At 42.4% G+C, this 18,968-nt stretch overlaps 1 protein-coding gene across 1 annotated transcript; it reads left to right on the top strand.

The window, feature by feature from the left end:
• Positions 1-7,316: 7,316 nt before the first annotated feature.
• Positions 7,317-18,894, top strand: spg7 (SPG7 matrix AAA peptidase subunit, paraplegin). The gene is made up of 17 exons (XM_079997724.1): positions 7,317-7,566; positions 8,145-8,247; positions 8,333-8,422; positions 8,524-8,765; positions 10,428-10,567; positions 11,031-11,133; positions 11,223-11,348; positions 11,865-12,027; positions 12,465-12,638; positions 13,344-13,468; positions 13,796-13,898; positions 14,016-14,126; positions 14,917-15,032; positions 16,496-16,652; positions 16,929-17,092; positions 17,273-17,350; positions 17,747-18,894. Exons 1-17 carry the CDS (start codon positions 7,414-7,416, stop codon positions 17,960-17,962), a joined length of 2,364 nt encoding a protein of 787 aa, XP_079853850.1. The 5' UTR covers positions 7,317-7,413; the 3' UTR covers positions 17,963-18,894.
• The last annotated feature ends 74 nt before the right edge of the window (positions 18,895-18,968 follow it).

The raw sequence follows: 18,968 nt of genomic DNA, 5'->3' as shown, positions 1-18,968 counted from the left end.
TTCGCATCTACGCTTGACATAACCTACCAACTAGGGCGGTCACAATTCTGATTTGAAATCGAAAATCTATCAAAATGAGCGTTCGATTTCTAACTTCAAAATCACAACGAGGTTACGCAATTCTCCCAGTATTTTTGTAGGTAAAATTCTCCCACATTTAGAGATTGTATCCAGGATCAGAGAAATCATGCTGCTGTGGGACTGAGGACATCAACAAGAGGCACATTACTTCCGCTTCCCGTCAGGGAAGTTCCGCCCCTGAATCTTACTGGCCGACATCATCGTGGGACAGCTTGGGGTTGGAAAGGCAGTGGGTGACATGATTGGTGAAGTCACAGGCGGAGTCATTATGGCAGCGTTGCCCGTTGTTTGTTTCCTGAAGTGGAGCAGATTTTAATTCTACTCTTCACGCAGCAGTCGCAGCACAGTCTAGAGGAGTTTGATTTCACTTATCACGGGACGAGAGTAAGGAGAGAAAGAAGGCTCTAGACTGTAGGGTTTGGTGTCAAAGGCAAAAGCGTAAAATGTCCTAACACCGATGTTATTAACTGGTGTGAAAGATTTCTCAACGTGGCATCCCTAGTTCTCAGCAGCAGGGGGCATTGTGACAGCTCTAAGAGCCGCCCTCTCTCCAGAGACTGAACATACTCATCTTCTTAAAGAAGAATTTGAAAATGTGAATGACTTGTCAGGGCATAAAACCAATGTCCAAATTGTTTATAGCATGGTAAATGTTCAACTGCTTATTATACAGGAGTCTAGTTTTCATAAAACTCTTAACTGTTTAGGCGTGTTGTTTAAAATTTCTTTTTTTTTTTTTATTATGTATAATTGTAATTATTCAAATAAAAGTTACTTATTGAGAAACAAGTGTTTTTCTTAACAAATCTAGACTCAATGGTCTAACCCTGCTTTCACACATGAAGCACACAACCGGAGATTGTCTGTGTCAGACGTGTTTACACTACCAGCAAATACTCTGTTTGGTTTAGGTGAGGGGCGCAGCGTGGATAGAGTGTGCAGGAAGCAGGACGTGACACACTGACAACAGAGTTTTAGCACACCCAAGATGGCGGACGAGGCTACCGACTTATCTTTTTTGGTGTTGACACAATGTATTTTGACGTAATAAAAACAAAAGAGTAGAGAATAATATAAAGGAAAGCAAAAAAGAGTATGAAGCAGCTACGCTCCGTGCACAAAGATAAATAACTGGCACATGAGAGAGACGTCACAGTGACACACCCACTCACTCGCTGTGAATGTTCCAGACAATCACCTGCTCTCTTCACACATCCCGCTCATATCTGCTCAATCAATTGCGCAGACTTTGTACTAGGGCTGGGTAAAGTCTGGGTAATGTCCGGTCCAAATGATTCGCTCATTTGCGTTCACACATACAGTTCCTCCGGGGAATGCAATGGCATGGACATCAGTGCTGAAAAAACAATTGAAAATCGAATCGTGACCTTAAAATCAAAAGTCAAATCTAATTGGGATTTGGAGAATCTTGACACCCCTACTACTAAGCATAACCCATTACGTACTGTATTCCAAAAAGTCATCTAATGTGGGAACAGACTCCATATAGAAATTTTCTGTAAAGGAGGTCAACTGCCCTGCTGCCTCTGACTCAGATATTTTTTATACAGCTATGTTATGGATTCCATGTGGGAAAGGAGCTAAGTACAGAGTGTCTTAGGACACTGGAGATGCTGCGTATAATTTGAGACATGGAAGAGAGACAGGGGACAGATGACCCATCAACAGAATCAATGTAGAGAAACTAGCTTTCCTAAGACAGGAAATGTGAGAAGGCCCAGCTACCGCCAAAACTCCTGACCCCCTCTGACCTGGGCAGGCCTCTGTTTCCTGTTGCAGGCACAAGGCACATTTTTACTCCTTGGTGAAACTCAACTGACCAACAGCAATATTTGTGCACCCACAGGGCTGGCAAAAGATGGCTCGAGCAGCATGCAACCTTATTTTTGATTTGCTACAAGTGATTATAACAGATATGACCATAAATAGGAAATATCTTTGTGAGTGCTATATATTGAGCAAATACAACCATGTTCTCCTTTTATTGTGATAATCTGTAAATTAGAGCCCAGATGGTGATTTATATTCATGTACTACTTCATGTGATTGATAAGAAATCAATTGGATGGTCTTTTGCGATGAGAAGCTTCAGTGGTGCTCTGCGACATTCAAGGGGGGGGTCCCCCAAAACAGTGTTCAGCCTTGGTTTGTTACTGCATTCTTCTATGCCATGCATCCACTGCAATACATTAACAGCTGAGATTGTTCTGTATCTACAATACTAATCTGTAAACAAAACTGCAAACAATCTTGATTTTGACCATTCTCATCCCAAATGGAAAACAGTGACCCCATAACAATTTGTGAATGAAGGGATCTTAATACTTTCCACATCACCAAGAAATAAGAATGTGAAACTTTCAGGAAACCGCATTTGAAAATCTAACAGGTGTACAACATCACAAACCAAAGAAAATCTCAAACTGTCACATTAAAAACAGAAATAGGTGTATTTGCAGCGTGTGTGCGCTGAAGCTTTAGATTCAGAATAGCAAAGTAGGTCCGGTGCAGACTGTAGAGGGAGGGGATGATATGCATGGCTGCCTCTGCAGTATAGCCAGTGTGAACGCCCCAACAAGCTGAAGAGCTCACAGTATCTTGGAGGAAAACCACCAGCGACACTGCAGTGGTTCCTCAGAACCAACACTGCAGCAAAACAGGGGGCTTCTCATCCACATCTGGCTTAGTCTCTAACTAGTTGTGACTCCCCGACAATTAGAATATGCCGTTTGTTTTACCAGTTGTTTAGAAATGCAGCTCTGGGACTTACGCGTTAAAGAGGCCCTTATAATGGCATTTCGTCCCACTGTAACCACCTGGTAGGCTTCAAAGGACACAGTGGAACTTCCCAGTGCATTCAAACAGACTACGCAAAGTAGACATGGAGAATTTTCAGCATGCTGTGCATAACATAGTTCTATGTGGCAGTGTTTATATTTCATTCCTCTCCGGAGTGGAAAGGCAGAAGCCCTTTTCTGCACGTATTTACTAGGACCAGCCAAGAGGGACTCAGAAAAAGATTCAAAACAACAAGAACATATTCAGACAATAATGCCAGGGCCAAATTTGCTGGAATTATGTTACAACACAGCTGATATAGTTAGATGGAATGCAGTGGTATTCATATTGGTAGCCCAGCTCTGCAGTTGAGGTTTATGCAAGAACATCCATTTAAGATGCCTTCTTCATTATGTTGTGCAGAATCAACAGGTGGCTATGTGATCCCATATATGCATCAGTGTATATTAACTACTTCCACAAACAATTCAAACTGGCCAATATGGAACTCTAAGTCTGAGAGATGTCAAATGATTACATGATAATCACCCGATTGCAAATTATTTCACAATATCACAATCTCATTATAAGACAATCATGTTCCATAATCATGTGTTTCCATCCAAATGTACAGGGAATTTTAAACATTGTTAGAGTTTCCATCAATTGTGTTCAGCCAAATCATCTGCCCATTTTTGGCTCTTCTGCAATAGGTAGACATGTATTATTACAGGTTTTTATGTAATTCCACTGTTATAGCGGTGCAAAATTAACAAAAAAAATACAACACCATTCTGTTGTTAATCACCATTATTTCTATGACAATTGATCGTCATAGATCGTCTTGATCGCGACAGCCCTCTCTGATAGTTCCTTTTTTTAGATATCAACAAACGGCCAGGCTGCTAGAGCCAGTCATTAATAGGCCGTAGCACAGCTCGAACGTAGTTGTTGATACAGTATTTTGAAGTGACTTTCACAATGCAACTTAATATATAACACGTGATTGAAAGCCCATTCAATATGTTGCAAACAGCCAATTAAATGTAGCAAATATATAAATAAAATAATAAAAAGTAGATTGAAAGGTGATTCGGTTTTTAATATACAAACGTGCACAATTTCCCATTGATGCAACGGTTTGCTGTTTTTGTTGTTGTTCCCTCAAATTTGAGTTAATATTTTGCTTACTGCATACTTCTATTTTTTCATTCTAATTACTTGACTGTTGTTGATTGTTGTTGTTTTGGTGTGGGCTGCTGTAACACCGCGATTTCCCTACAGGGTTGAATAGAGTATCTGAATCTAGTGAGAGATGCAATTTACGAATACTTGCGCATTTTAAATCCTTCAGCGTACAACTGAAACACCAACACCAGCCAATGGATATGCAATGGGTCAATCTTAAAATACTAGGAATCGACGTGACTTACCTGCGTCAGAACCTCAACAGACTGAAAGAATTAGATCGGGAGTTAAAAGTCTTTCACTCGATGGCCTCGCCCGATGCTAGATGTTCCCATTTGTTACCCACGGTGGAATAAAAAAAACTCGACCGAAGAGATCCGCAGAAACCCGCAGCGACCATTGCAGCTCAGAACCAGCTTACTAGCAGCGAGGCTAATGCTAGCGCTAGCGCCAAAGCTCCGAGACCAACACACACACGGTCGGAAAGGGTTTCAATATTTCCCGGAAAAAAAAAACGATTGTGTAATATGATTATTGTATCGTCGTCGCAAACCGTGGCCCATTAAACACGCATTTTCTTGTAAAAAAAAAAAACAAAAAACCGGACGCTCATTCGGTCAGAATAATACGTCGAAAGATCATGTTTTCGCTTGGAAATAATCCGCTCTAGCAAACCCCGTACGAGTGCTCTCGGCCAGCCTCTGACTCCAGTATGGCGACGGCAGCGGAAACAGAGTGAGACGCGGGATGTGATTGGCGCTTACGGCGTGGGCGGGGGGGGGCACGATCGTTCGCCGACGAAACGCACGCCATGTTGGATCCGGCGAGCAGGACGCTCCCGCCCCGGGAGGCGGTTAAAGGACGACCCGAAATGGCGACGCGCGGCGCACAGTTTACAGCGCCGCGCACCGAGCGCCACACACCGAGCTCCATTATGTAGTCGTAGTGCTGAGCGAAAGGAAATGGAGTGCGGGGCGTCGGGTGCGTTGGATTCGCACACATTCGCCCTCGGACACAACTGAACGCGCGTTGTCCTTCTCTCGTTGTCTTTCTAAAAGTCCAGATTTGAAATTTGTATTCGTCGTGTGCGATCGTGATATACGGGAGAATAATACGAGTAATGAAAAAAAAAAAAAAGTAACCCGGAAAAATGTGACAAAATAGTACACGTATAGAAACAAAAAATAGATACGTCATGTTTTTGGGTTATTTTTTGTGAGTGCGTGTCTGTGCGGGTATGCAAAGTGTTAAAGTGCGAATTATATGGTCTCCATCGTAGTCCATTTTAATTGCCTTCGGGAATTAAGGGGGGGGAAATCGTACATACACGTGAACGGTGCAGTAACAATTCAAATCCCTTTTGTAAAACATGGATTCCATGAAGCCATTGACGTTTATAACGTCAAAAGATATCAACGCACGATTACGAATCCGTTCAAGTCGAGACAAAGCGGCGCACCCCGGCCAATAAACCCAGCGCACCCGCAGACGCGGACCGTCGTCACGGTCGTCCAAATGAAACGTCGCGGAATAAGACAGCGGTTGTGATTAGTTGGCTGAAAGCTTCCCCCAGTTTCATTGGTTTATTTCACACGTCACTCAAAAGGAGCGGCTCCCCGCGCCCCGCGCCCCGGCTGGCGTGCGGTGGCGCTGCGCGTCGTGTTGCGTGCACGTCTTGGGAAACCTAGAAAGACGTTCCCTTGCAAAGGTTTTGCAGGAGGGATATTGGGATATTGTAATTCATTGTTTATATTTCCGTAGGGGGTAGGCAGTCGTGGGCCAATGATAAAATAAAAGGGCGTCATTCTTCTTAACCCACGAGATTATGTCTATTTCTGACTAAATGAAGATTTCTTTTTTTTTTTCCTGCAACATCGCTGGAAATGCAGACTAGTAAAGTGTCGTCATGTCTTAAATGCAAGGATAAACACTTTTAAGTCCTAGCGCGCGGCTCGCCTGGATATCTTTATACCAACAGCAGCCTCCACTGGAGCTCTGTGGTGTCTGCAGAACATGCTCGGTCTCCGTGATCCTAAAAGCAACAGCCGACTGAATCCGAGGCTGCCGTATGATCGATGATTGTTTCCTAGATACTCAATTACAAAGTATATCACACGGGCTTTGTTTATAGATTGTGATGACCTGTGGCCTGTGGTGTAATTCCTATGATTGTTTTGAACAACGCTGTCCTTTTGGCTGCGAAAGTGGTGAAAATGTAACAAGACGATCTGTTTTTCTTGCCCCACATTATTTTTAATAAAACACAAGAATAAAAAAAAAAAAACATAAACGGGGGGAACATCTTGGCCCCGTTTTTAACGAATATGATTGTATTCGTATAAAGTAGCGTTTGTCTTTGTTTCCAACACAATTGTTTTATTTCACTATGTATTTTCATTCAACAAGTTAGCCCACACTGCATTAATCATAACTAATTTTTAGATAAACGCAGCACATAGACAAAACAAAAAAAATAGGTGCAATTACATAACGACAGTAAAGGACAAGGAGCTGTCCAGTAACACAAGTTATTTAAGTACATTCAGCGCTTTGCGGAATTTCAAGATGTGTATGGCTTTACGCTCGAACATTTCATAGCAAGTTTAATTTATTTTAACATTCAGTACGAACCACCAATGTTTCACTTTGCCCATTGGCATCATATTTTTGTTTATGTTTTTTTATTCTTTAAAAAGCAGTAGATTTGTGAAAAAGGAGCACGTTCATCTAAATTAACAATATTCTTGTTGCATCTTTTGTCACAAAAATATAAAAATAAAATAAAGAAATACACTTAAATGAATACAAAAACGAAACAATAAGCGAATGACGATTAGTTTTGAATAGCACAACATTTCAGAGCATTTTCAGAATAAAATACATTCACGGTTGTGCGAAAGATATTCTTCCCCCCCTGCGCAAATGCGGCGCAGAAGGAAGCCATCGAATGTTGTTGTAGGTTAACGTTGAGAGTTCAAGCCTCGGACAAAGATTTCCTAGTGAGATGCGCGACTAGTTTTAGATCTTGTTCGGCCGGATTTTTGCAAATTGTGGAGAAAATCGATGAATAAACCAACGTCAGTGTTTGTGAGCGGCCACGGAAATGCAGTGCACTCGTGTTTTTATTCATCGATTTCATTTTACTCGTGTTTGAGGTAACTGATTCGGAGGGCGTGTTGCTGGCTCGTCCTCGTTCGCATCTTTGTTTTCCACGACGCACCGCAGCTAGCAGGGACGGCTAGCTATTAGCTAAGGCGGATGTAAACAAACATGGTGTGACCCGTTACATGATCTCACGCCGGCACACTATGCGTTATCTGTTGATGTTGACCAAACCGCATCGACATGGCAGCGTTGCTCTTTTGCAGAAAACGGTATCCGGCCTGGCTGTTGTCGCTGTCTGCGCGAAACGCTGGATTAAAGCCTCAGTCCTTACGCGCTGGCTCGCACGGGTCATTGTGTAAGGCGCACAGTGGACCGCGCTACGGAGTCGCCACGGTACGACTCACTGTTCAGCTCCCTCAGCTACGACAACAGAATGAGATGATAAAAATCGCATCACTTTGCTGCAATGGAATTCAAATCGGCGTTGTTTGTTTGTTTGTTTTAAATGTAAATATTAGGCTTCATTAAAAAGTCTTAAGTCGGAATACATGAGGTCACCGTATGCCCACCAAGTACGACGTTCCAAGAAAGTCCTTGTACTTCCCTTTCTGAAGTTCTGTTGAAAAGATAATAATGGTTGGATGTATTGTTATAATAGCAGTTAATAGAATCAGTGCCAGTGCCAGTTCATAATGTTCGCTGCAATACTTCGTTCTGCATTGCACCACGCACTTCAATTACCCCACATTCTGGATCAGATCTTGCCATATGTCCCCATTCAGACAGATCACCCATGTCATCATGTGATGGCCAGTGTAGTATTATTTTTGTTGTTTTGTTTTGGGGTTGTTGTTTTTTTCAAAATGACTGCCCCTCACCCTCCCTCAACCTCAAAACACGTTGTTTTTTTTTGATACCGGCACAAAAATGTATTGTAAAAATCTATTTAAACCCTGTCCTTCATTTCACAGCATCTTTTCTACAGGCCGTGGAGTCCCTGTATGGAGGGAATAGCCAAAGCGTTAGTTACGAACAACCTGCTCAAGAACCCGGTTGGTTTGGTGAACCTATTAGGTAAAACCTAATCTTACTATCCCTAATCTGAGCTATACCAAAAACTTTTTCCTGCAGCTGTTTGTGAATAACCATTTAATTTCAGGAGGCATGCATTTATTTAGCACATCTCCATCAAAACAAGAGAAAAATAAAAGCAATGGGCCAAAGGGAAAAACTCCAGAAGAAGATGAGGGTGAGAGATCAAACCAAATGTCTCATCATCCCCCCGACCCCACTACGACATCTAATTTCTTGTCTTTTTAAAATTTCCTTTCCCGATCTATCACTCCCTAGAGGAGAAGAAGCGCCGCGAGCAGGAGGATCAGATGTACCGCGAGCGCTTGCGGACGCTCTTCATCATAGCGCTCATCATGAGCCTGCTGAACTCCATTAACACCAGTGGCGGGAACATATCCTGGAACGACTTTGTCAATGAAATGCTGGCCAAGGGCGAGGTGTCCCGCGTTCAAGTTGTCCCTGAGAGCGACATAGTGGAAATCTACCTCCACCCGGGAGCGGTTATCTTCGGACGGCCCGTACGTGGTATTACATAACCAGGGCTGCATGAAATGCTTGTTTCATCAATGGCAATTTGCTCTAACATGTGTCACAGGACCGTGAGCTTGTAAAACCTTCTGCATCCTCCAGATCAGTGTTTCCTAACCTTCCACTATCCTTTTAACCACTAAAAATGTAAGACCCATAGAACTGTGCTTATTATTGGCTACTAATAGTGAAGCACAACTCGCAAATGATTTGTTCGTAGCGAACAAATCTTTCAAAGGACTTGAGTGTCGTGAATCACTCTGGCAAAAGAGTGATGAGAAAGTAATTACCCGGAGACTAGATTAAAGTCTAAGGCAAATGAAAGGCTATGGCTTTTGGCACAATTCATATAGAATGTGACAAAATAAATGGCTTTGAGAGAATAAAACGATACCTGTGAGTATTCCCCTCACAACTCAGAGCCGACCCAACTCTTCTAACTCATTCACCGGAAGTCCTCCCTCACTCATTTTGAGTTAAACCAACTAAATCAAATGAACCAAGAGTAGAGAACAACCGAATCCCGAAGAATAGTGTAACCTATCATCACTACATATAATGGTGGAGTGGAACTTGTTTTGACAAAGCTGCTCATCTGGCAGCAACTGGTGAATTTCATGAATTAGTACAATTTTTGCAATTTTGATCTTGCAACGCACAAGGTAATTTACATTACTGGTTTATTCATTTTACTGGAATTTGGATAGGTTACTGCTGTATATATATAACAGTGTCCCTTTTTCACCCACAGACAATGGAAAATCTCAATTATAAACACTTACAAAACTATTGACCACAACTATGGCTTTTTAAGCCGTGTAGAGTACGTATAGTAATCCCCACATGCACCTTTCCAAGTTGTCAATTGGCCCAGTGTATTTGAATTGAGTTGAGAAGATAAGCAATGCATGTGACATTGTCGCCTTTTGACTTGCTACTGTATCAAAAAAATGGAATCAGATTGGTGCATAAAAGGAAGCTGCTTTAAAGCTAAATGCAACGGGCTTGGCTTAAAAATCTGCAAAGTTCTGATTTGGAAGCCATTCCAAGCATGCGGTTTTGTGGCAGTAAAAGTAGCCCATAATGCAATTATGTGGTTGTAAAACTACCAAACCCAATCCAAGCTGGCTTCAACTCTTGTTTTCTAACGAAATACGCATGTATGGTAATTATACATCAATGGATATTGTGCTTGGTAAAGAAAGAAGAAAAAAAAGTTCTGCAATTTTATATTATTCCGCAATCTCTACAAAACATGCCTATATGTTCTTTCCAAAGTGAAAAGAATGCCTATCAATTATGTTGTAACTCAGAGGTTTTCTCTCCACTTGAACTGATTTGTGCTGTTGAGATGTTCCTTGTTTTCATCACATTTGCATCACAAGACTAAGTAGATTGGCTGCCTGAGAGAGGCAGGAGGAAGACAAATTGCCATTAGAACATAATGCATCGCAAAAATATTCCACCAACACTTTTTCCAAAACTCCCCATGAGGACATCCTATACCACGACTTTGGATTCTTGGTTGCTTTTAGCGAACAGGTGCAAATTTCATCTACCTCTTGTTGTCACCTTAGTTAAGGAACATATGTATATCTTTATTTTTTCCTTGAGAGTGTTTCAGGTCACAAACACGGTTGTTGTTTCGGCAGAGATTGGCCCTCATGTACCGGATGCAAGTCGCCAACATTGACAAATTTGAGGAAAAGCTGAGAGCCGCGGAGGAGGATTTGAATATCGACACCAAGGACAGGATACCAGTGTCATATAAACGCACAGGATTCTTTGGGAAGTAAGTCATAAACTATGTGAATCTGCTCATTGGTTAGTTTCTGAAGATGTTTTTGCTTTTGTGTGTCACCGATACACCATTTTGGCTAAGTATGGGTACGTAAGGTCGGGTATTGTTAAAAAAAATATTTTTACATTCTGGCACCAGTATTGAAACCTCTGCTTTGATGCTTGTTGCTAGACCCCACTTATTGTTTTTTAGACCAGAAATACTGAGTTGATAGTCACAAAAAGGTAAAATATAATAAATGTTAAAAAAAATCAAGAATGAAAAACTATACCATCTAATTACTCTTCCTTCATTGACCTGTACATTTAAATGCTGAAAAAACAAATCTGCTTACATATCCATTACCTTTCAATGCCACAGAAACCTTTTTATATTGATGACATTGGTATGACATTTTAAGAATCTTGATCACTGACTACAAAATGACTTTTGAACCTTATGTTTCCCCACACAGTGCGGTCTACGCTCTGGGAATGGCGGCCATCGGTGTAGCCATCCTCTGGTATATCTTCCGTCTGGCAGGGATGGGAGGCAGAGAAGGCGGCTTCAGCGCTTTCGTGAGTGCACTTGCCGATGAAAGAAACTTTCCGAAGCATTTAACGTATTCCACGAGGGCCAATTGTACATCTCTGGATTTGCTCACCAGAATCAACTAAAGATGGCCAAGTTCACCATCGTGGATGGGAAGTCGGGGAAAGGCGTGAGTTTCAAAGACGTGGCTGGCATGCACGAGGCCAAGATGGAGGTTAAAGAGTTTGTTGACTACCTGAAGGTAAGGGTTTCAAATCTCCAAACGGTGGATGTTGTGTTTTTTTTAGATATTTTTCTCACAGGACTGATAAAATCACCGACCTGTGATTTGTCAAGAACCAGACACAGTTGTAAATCATGGTTTAGTTCTGTGATTCTATTGAATTGCAATTGAAAGCATGTGGTCGTGGGTACTAGGGCTGTGATGGTGTGAAATGTTTTTTACCACGGTGAAAAGCAACGTATAGAAAAGCAACGTTTCCCAGGGGGACGGGGGTGTCCCGGTTTATGTCTGAAATGTCCGCAAGCTGTGCCCCCTTCAAGCAGGAGCGAAACATTTCTCCAGAATGATAACTGATAACTGATGATAACTAAACAAGGATTATTGTGTTTATATTTCATATCCTCCTGTAACTTTCACCAGCGAAAAATTAAAAAAAGAAATATATATATATATATATCCAGATGTTTGTGAATGGTCAATAAAGCCTCAACTTGGTTGTGGTTATTATTTGATTTAATCTGTTTTTTTGTGCAGAACCCAGACAGGTACCTCCAGCTGGGGGCCAAGGTACCCAAAGGCTCCCTACTGCTGGGGCCCCCAGGCTGTGGCAAGACCCTGCTGGCAAAGGCAGTGGCCACAGAGGCCCAGGTGCCCTTTCTGGCCATGGCTGGCTCAGAGTTTGTGGAGGTCATTGGGGGTTAGTAAAGCATCTGGCTTTCAACTTGTCTCTCCTCTTTAAAGGGCACCGTGTCGACAGTATAGCGAGAGATATAGCACGAGGAGACAAGGACAGACGTTTGTTCGTATGTTCATTTAACTTGATGCGAGTCATACTTCCTTCCACTTCCTGTGCACCCAAAAATTCTGGGAATTTCTCTAGGAACATACTGGTTCTTAGTGAAATTCCACCAACCTTTTGGTCGTTGGCCAAGTCCTCGATTGATTTGAAGTCTGTTGAATTATGTATGGATTGATATACATGGATTTTGTGTCGACATTTGGAAAGATTGCACTACCTACCTTCTACGATAAAGTGCAACATCACAGGCTAAAGAAAAAATTGGCTTTGTCCCGTTTCCGTGTGCTTGCCTGCATTCACCCCCGTTTTGCATCTCTGTGCATGGGCGCGTGCAGGGCTGGGCGCCGCTAGGGTGAGGAGCCTTTTCAAGGAGGCTCGTGCCCGAGCGCCTTGCATCGTTTACATCGACGAGATCGACGCTGTGGGAAAGAAGCGCTCCAATAACATGTCCGGCTTCTCCAACACTGAGGAGGAACAGACGCTCAACCAGCTTCTGGTGGAAATGGACGGTGAGTTAAGCCTGGCCCCCGCTACGAGATTTTTCAAACCTTAACAGTTATTGAAAATGTAAGAGACCCAACACATACAAATCATGCTAAATTGAACAGTTTTCTTCCTATAGTGTGTGGAGAGAAACTATTTTCCGAAACAGCCCACCCCGCGCTAACAGATTCCATTCACCAACAACCAGAGACCTAATCTCGCGAAGCCACACAAGATTTGACACGGAGGTCTGGCTTCGCAAGATTGCTAGATTCCCAACTCTCAAACTAGAAATGTTGTGCGATCAAAAGTGACATTAGAGTAAACAAATAGCGGGGATATGTATTTTCTTCACTATTTTCTTTACAGAAACGAATGTGGAATGTACATGTTGCAGCCCGAGCTTTATGCTTTGCAGCATTGGCATTTCCGCCATGGCTGCTGTTGTGTTCATGACTTGTTCCCTTTCAGTCAGCTTGGCTCCCAATTGGCTATCGGTCTTTCCCATGTGACAATCTACAGACAATGTCTTCGGCTGTCCTCAGGTTCCCCCCGCACTACAGGATATGGGATCGTAAATGTTGACCATGTTTAATATTCTGACATTCCCAAAATAAAATTGGCTTGATTATCTTCTAGCTTTAGAATCCCAAACTGTGAAGGATTTAGTTTCTGTAGGTGATGGCGTTTGTGAAATTCATTCAAATGTCACCCCCACGGCGCACACCTAGGAATGGGAACGACAGACCACGTCATCGTCCTCGCGTCCACCAACAGAGCCGACATCTTGGACAACGCTCTGATGAGGCCAGGCAGACTCGACCGCCATATCTTCATAGATCTGCCCACTCTGCAGGTACCGGTTTCATCACGGGCAAAGACAGAAAAAAAAAACAGACTTAAAGATCAGAGACGAGCATGTTTTGACTGGAACTGGTTGTTTTGAACACGTTGTTTGTTCTCTAAGGTCTTGTTTGTTTTTGTCTTTTATACAATTGTCCACCGAACAAAACCCTCTTTATACACTCGTTCTACTATCTAGTTGTAGATTCATTTGTAGAACATCTAGGTCCGTGGAAATCAATCAAAACACTTTCAACTTGTTTTTTGCCTCTGTAGATTCCGATCGAACACGTTTGGCGACATTAGTGATGCTCTTATCGACTTTCCATTTGCATTCCAGGAAAGGAAGGAGATCTTTGAGCAGCATCTGAAGATCCTCAAGTTGACGCAGCCGGCTAATTTCTACTCGCTACGACTAGCCGAGCTCACGCCAGGCTTCAGTGGTAAAATCGTGTCTCTAATAGACACTCAGTGATAATACGGAGGTAAACTGTAGTAATTTCAATGTAATAATCCTGTTGCCCATATTTTCATCATACATCTCGTTGCCCTCTCCCCAGGTGCGGACATTGCCAACATTTGCAACGAGGGGGCGCTGCATGCGGCCAGAGAGGGCTACAAGTCCATCCATACTTTCAACTTTGAGTACGCAGTGGAGAGAGTTATAGCAGGTATGCTGCGTTGAATACGGTCAAGTGCTCTGTGATGAAATGCTGCTTGTAAACACAAAAACAAGTGTTGCCAAAGCGCTTTACAGGACTGGTTGTAAAAGGCAGAGAAGTAGACATACACAAAAATACTATATATTAGGATCAATTTATACTATTGGTGCACAACTATCTCTTTCTTCAACCTTTCCAATACACAATACTGATTCAATACATTTATTTTACTGTGTTATTACGTAATAGCATTGTTTATAGAACTGTTTCATAAAAGCAAATATCACACCTGGTGTTCTTATACAGCCAGTCTGAAGCCTGGTGCTTTCGAAACGAATCACAGCTGCTGACATACAGTACAACAAAACTCCCTTCTGTGTTCATTTAATTTATCGGATTGAGATATAAGCAGGAGAGTCCTGGCCAAAATAGCAGAAAGAGGACATATATAAGAACAATATAAAAGTATATGAAATAATCAATCTATTAACCTTTCAAATATTTTATTTAGAATCTGGCAATTTATTTACCGGTAAGTTATTTCATTAGAGGGCTCTGTGGAATACTCAATTCTGATGTGGACAATGTTCCTTAGTAGAAGCTAATTATCGCAAGCTTTGTATTGAATTGATGTTGTTTAACATATAACCCATGTTTTCATCCATTAGAGACATCCAACATGGTTCTATATAACACTGTCACTCTTAATGCAGCCCTAGTATAATCGGAATAAGGTCTATATTTGATATTTTGGTGTGCGTGTGTGCGTGCGTGCGTGTGTGTTTCTTTCATTTTACAGGGAGTGTAAAGAAGAGTAAGATCCTGTCCAAAGAGGAGCAGAAGATTGTTGCTTTCCACGAGTCTGGCCACGCCTTGGTTGGATGGCTGCTGGAGCATACGGAGGCGGTCATGAAGGTAATGCCCAACCCACTTCGATAACGAAGACACTGCAAAATGGTCTCGTTGTTGTGGGAGTTCTCTCAACTAATCCTGCCCACTACCCTCCCACTAGACCCCCGGTCAACAGTCAAATTTGAAAATGAATTTTAACAAATGCATGCGCAAAGAGCATTAGGTATTCTGTAGCGTAGGACCACAGGTATTTAAGAGAATAATCTGTAGCCTTGTGTTTTGGTGTTCACTGGACTGTGGTGACAACAGCAATGTTTATAATTTTGTAATAATGTTTTTTTTTTTTTGGTTAATTTCATGAAAATTGACTCCATCTATTTGACGGTTCCATCCAGTCGAAAGGTCACTCGCCATGGAATAAAGCAATTTGTTTGATACTGCAAGCCATTTAGTTTTTTTCACTGACAAAACTCCCAAGTTATTGAAAGTTATTGAAAGCCCGGCAGGAATATTCAAATTTTTCTTTAATTTGATATGAAATATCAAATTGAATATTGAATTGAAGACGACTTGATTACATATTCTAGAACAGCGTTTTTCACCCGCTGTCAGAGCTCGCCAGGTGTGCCATGATTTCTATAATTTAAAATAAGGAAAAATAAAGAATGGAAATTAGCGCTTGTGTTATAAGATCTAAATTGCAGAGCTGCACTAATTAATGTAAGTCATCAGTTCCAGTCAGAATGGCAGCTCCAGCAGAACTAGTTTCACTCTGAAAGGGAGGACTAATGGGGGTGATGAAAGGTTAGACTCTTTTTTTTTTTTTTTTTTTTTTGGAGATTCGGTTCTTGACATGTCACTCGGTGAAAGGAGTCGTTTGATTTTCCGACTCTTTGTTTTTTTATGTTCAGTTGGTGTAACACACAGTGAGCGGGGGAGCACTTGCGGTGAACGATGGACGAGAGTTGGAAGAGTCGGTTTGGCTCTGAGCCGTTAATGGAATTCTCATAAGAACTATTTAATTCTGTCTAAATGATTGATTTTAGTGGAATGCAAAAAGTAATTTGGTCACATTCAATATCAATTGTGGCAAATTAATGGCTTGGTTTTTGCTTTCAATCCCTTCCTCATCCCACTTAGTGCCTCAAAGAGCTTCAGAGGCCCAGCCTTTACCAGAGGACCACTGTTTACTGGGAACCTTACATTACAACCTTACAACCTTATAAGACCTTACATTTTTTGAGATACTCTGACCCAGTCATCTAACCATCGCATTTTGACCCTTGTGAAATTGTTCAGATCCTTACGCTTGCCCCTTTTTCCTGCTTCCATCACATCAACTTCAAGAACTGTCTGTTCACTTGTTGCCTGATACATCCCACCTCTTCACAGGTGCCATTGGAACGAGATGAGCAATGTTATTAATTTCACCTTTCAGTGGTTTTAATGTTGTGGCTACACACACACGCACGCACACAAACAATTACAATTACAATTACAAGTATATTGTATTGTGGTGTTCACAGGTCTCTATCGCCCCACGGACGAACGCCGCCCTGGGATTCGCCCAGATCCTCCCCCGCAACCAGTACCTTTTCACTAAAGAGCAGTTGTTCGAGCGCATGTGCATGGCACTGGGTGGCAGGGCCGCAGAGGCACTCACCTTCAACAAGGTCACCACAGGTCAGCCCGTTCTACTGCACAGCTGTAAACACACACACACACACACACACACACATTTCATGATCCACCGTCTGATATTATACCAGCCAACATCCCATTAGTCACAATCTGTTATGTCTTTTGTTTTCTCCACTACGGAAACTTACGGAAAGAGCACAGACCAAATGATCGCTGCCAACCTCCCGGCTCTCTTGAGTTGTGTATTAATGGATGTTCTGATGCACCCCATTTAGATCATTTCGTATTTGAATAACCGATTACCCTCCTGGCGTGCAGGAGCCCAGGACGACCTGCGCAAAGTGACCCGCGTGGCGTACGCCATGGTGAAGCAGTACGGCATGTGCAGCAGCGTCGGGCAGGTCTCCTTCCCGGACACGGAGGAGCAGGGAGTCATGGGACGGCGGGCCTTCAGCCAGGGCCTGCAGCAGCAGATGGACCACGTGGGTTCCCAACACAGCAAACATCTCCCGGCACGCTGACTGGCTGGGTGCTAGTATTGTTTTTGTAGAACCTAATGACTCGCGTATTGTCCATTTTTTTCAGTATGCGGTTCCGTATGACAAAAGAAGCTGCCTCAAATCAAGTCATTACTTTTAATATGTGACGTGTTGATCCCTCAGGAGGCCAGGATGCTGATCGCTCGTGCCTACAGACACACTGAGAGGCTGCTGCTAGACAACAGGGACAAGCTGACTTTGGTAAGGACCCTGTGTCAATTTTTGGGGTGAGAAAGAAACATGGAAAGCTTCACCATGCTAGGGTTTTAATCATTTGAAAAAGGCCTTTATAAAAGGAGGCAACTTGTAACTAATAATGGAAGCAGTGTCAAGAGATTGTAGGAAACAAACTCAGATTAGCGAAGGCTAGAAGGGATTGAAGATCATAATATAAAGTACATATAACTATATGACGGTATTACATAGTGTATTATAATACCATCAGCAAACTAATATATCCAAGCAGATAGTGGGTTCAACTCAAGGCATTACCCCAACTGTGACCATAATCCGCTGATTACATATCAATTCTGTTACATTGAGAATTGATAGTGTTGGAGAACAACATCATCCCTGTGTCTGTGTGTCTCCCCCAAGTTGGCTAACGCGCTGTTGGACCACGAGGTGGTCAACTACGAGGACATCGAGGCCCTGCTGGGGCCGCCGCCCCACGGGCCCAAGAAGAAAATCGCCCCGCAGAGCTGGGTGGAGGCGGAGCGGGACAAGCAGGACACCGGCGAGGACGAACCCCAACAGCCACCACCCCGCAAAGACCGGGAGGAGGAGGAGGAGCTTAATCCACGGCCGGTCTGAACCCCTCCCCCGAAACCCACACCAGTTTGCTGGTACTCTGAGCAGGAAGTTGCTGGGTTAAGTAAATGCCGATCCCAAAAAGGGTTTGAACTAAACTACGCGTTGTAAAATTAACCCAGCAACACATTAATTGAAATGACGATAAACTGTCGAATGTGTTATGAGGGTCGTTGTCTGCGTTTCAAGGAGCGCCAGAGTTGACCAAAGGTGAAGCCCTAAATCTAGACATATTATTTTCTAAGGAGTGTAAAAGACAACTTGAAAAATAACTGATGGTTTTGTGATGTGATGTGAACTGATGTGATGTGATGTGAGAAAATAATAACCGACACAATTCCTGCATATGTCGTTTCTCATGGTGCAAGGAAAACTACATAAACTGACAGGCTGACACAGGATACAATATTTTTTTGGCGAAAATTATTGCTTTTTTTTTTCGCTTTTTTTTTTCGCCTATCGATTTAGACAAGAAGGTCATCGACTAGCTGAGCTCCAGCGGGATTTAGGGTTGAACAAGTTGTCGGCCAATTTGTCCATTAATACAGTTTTTGAATTTTTAGTTTATAATAATAATCACACATACCAGTCCCCTCCACGAGAAACTGACTCCGCAACCAACCCAAACTCAAAACGGTGTAGATACAAAAGTAGTGTTGGTTTTAATTTACATTTCTCGAATCCTTTTGGTAGAGATTGGCACTTGGAACCAATGCACTTGTATTTTTCATGTAGACCATCCCCCAATTGAGGTAAGACAGATATTAAACTGAAGGTTAAAAAGCAACAGGTGTCATAGGTTTCCTGATGGGGAGCTTTTTGACATTTCAACTGATTAAATAGACAAGCGTGTAATATTTCCGTTGTGGAAAACGTGTACATTTGGTTGAAATTGTCTGCTGAGATATTTTTAATAAAGTTTTATTTAAACATTCCTTTTACCTCTTTTTTAAAATTGATTTAATTGTGTAAAATCAAGCACGGCCAGGAAAGTCTCCTTTTACAGATG

This window comes from Zeus faber (genome assembly GCF_960531495.2).
Source record: "Zeus faber genome assembly, chromosome: 3".
In the NCBI taxonomy this organism is placed as follows: Eukaryota; Metazoa; Chordata; class Actinopteri; order Zeiformes; family Zeidae; genus Zeus; species Zeus faber.
The sequence above is the reverse complement of the archived record's forward strand: the minus strand, read 5'-3'. Positions and strand labels throughout refer to the sequence as shown.

Bases quoted from the DNA above. Each gene is read 5' to 3' on its own strand.
- spg7 (XM_079997724.1), top strand. From the start codon at position 7,414: ATGGCAGCGTTGCTCTTTTGCAGAAAACGGTATCCGGCCTGGCTGTTG. The intron at 8,766-10,427 runs GTACGTGGTATT...TTGTTTCGGCAG, and splicing joins CGGTTATCTTCGGACGGCCC to AGATTGGCCCTCATGTACCG. The intron at 16,653-16,928 runs GTCAGCCCGTTC...CCTGGCGTGCAG, and splicing joins CTTCAACAAGGTCACCACAG to GAGCCCAGGACGACCTGCGC.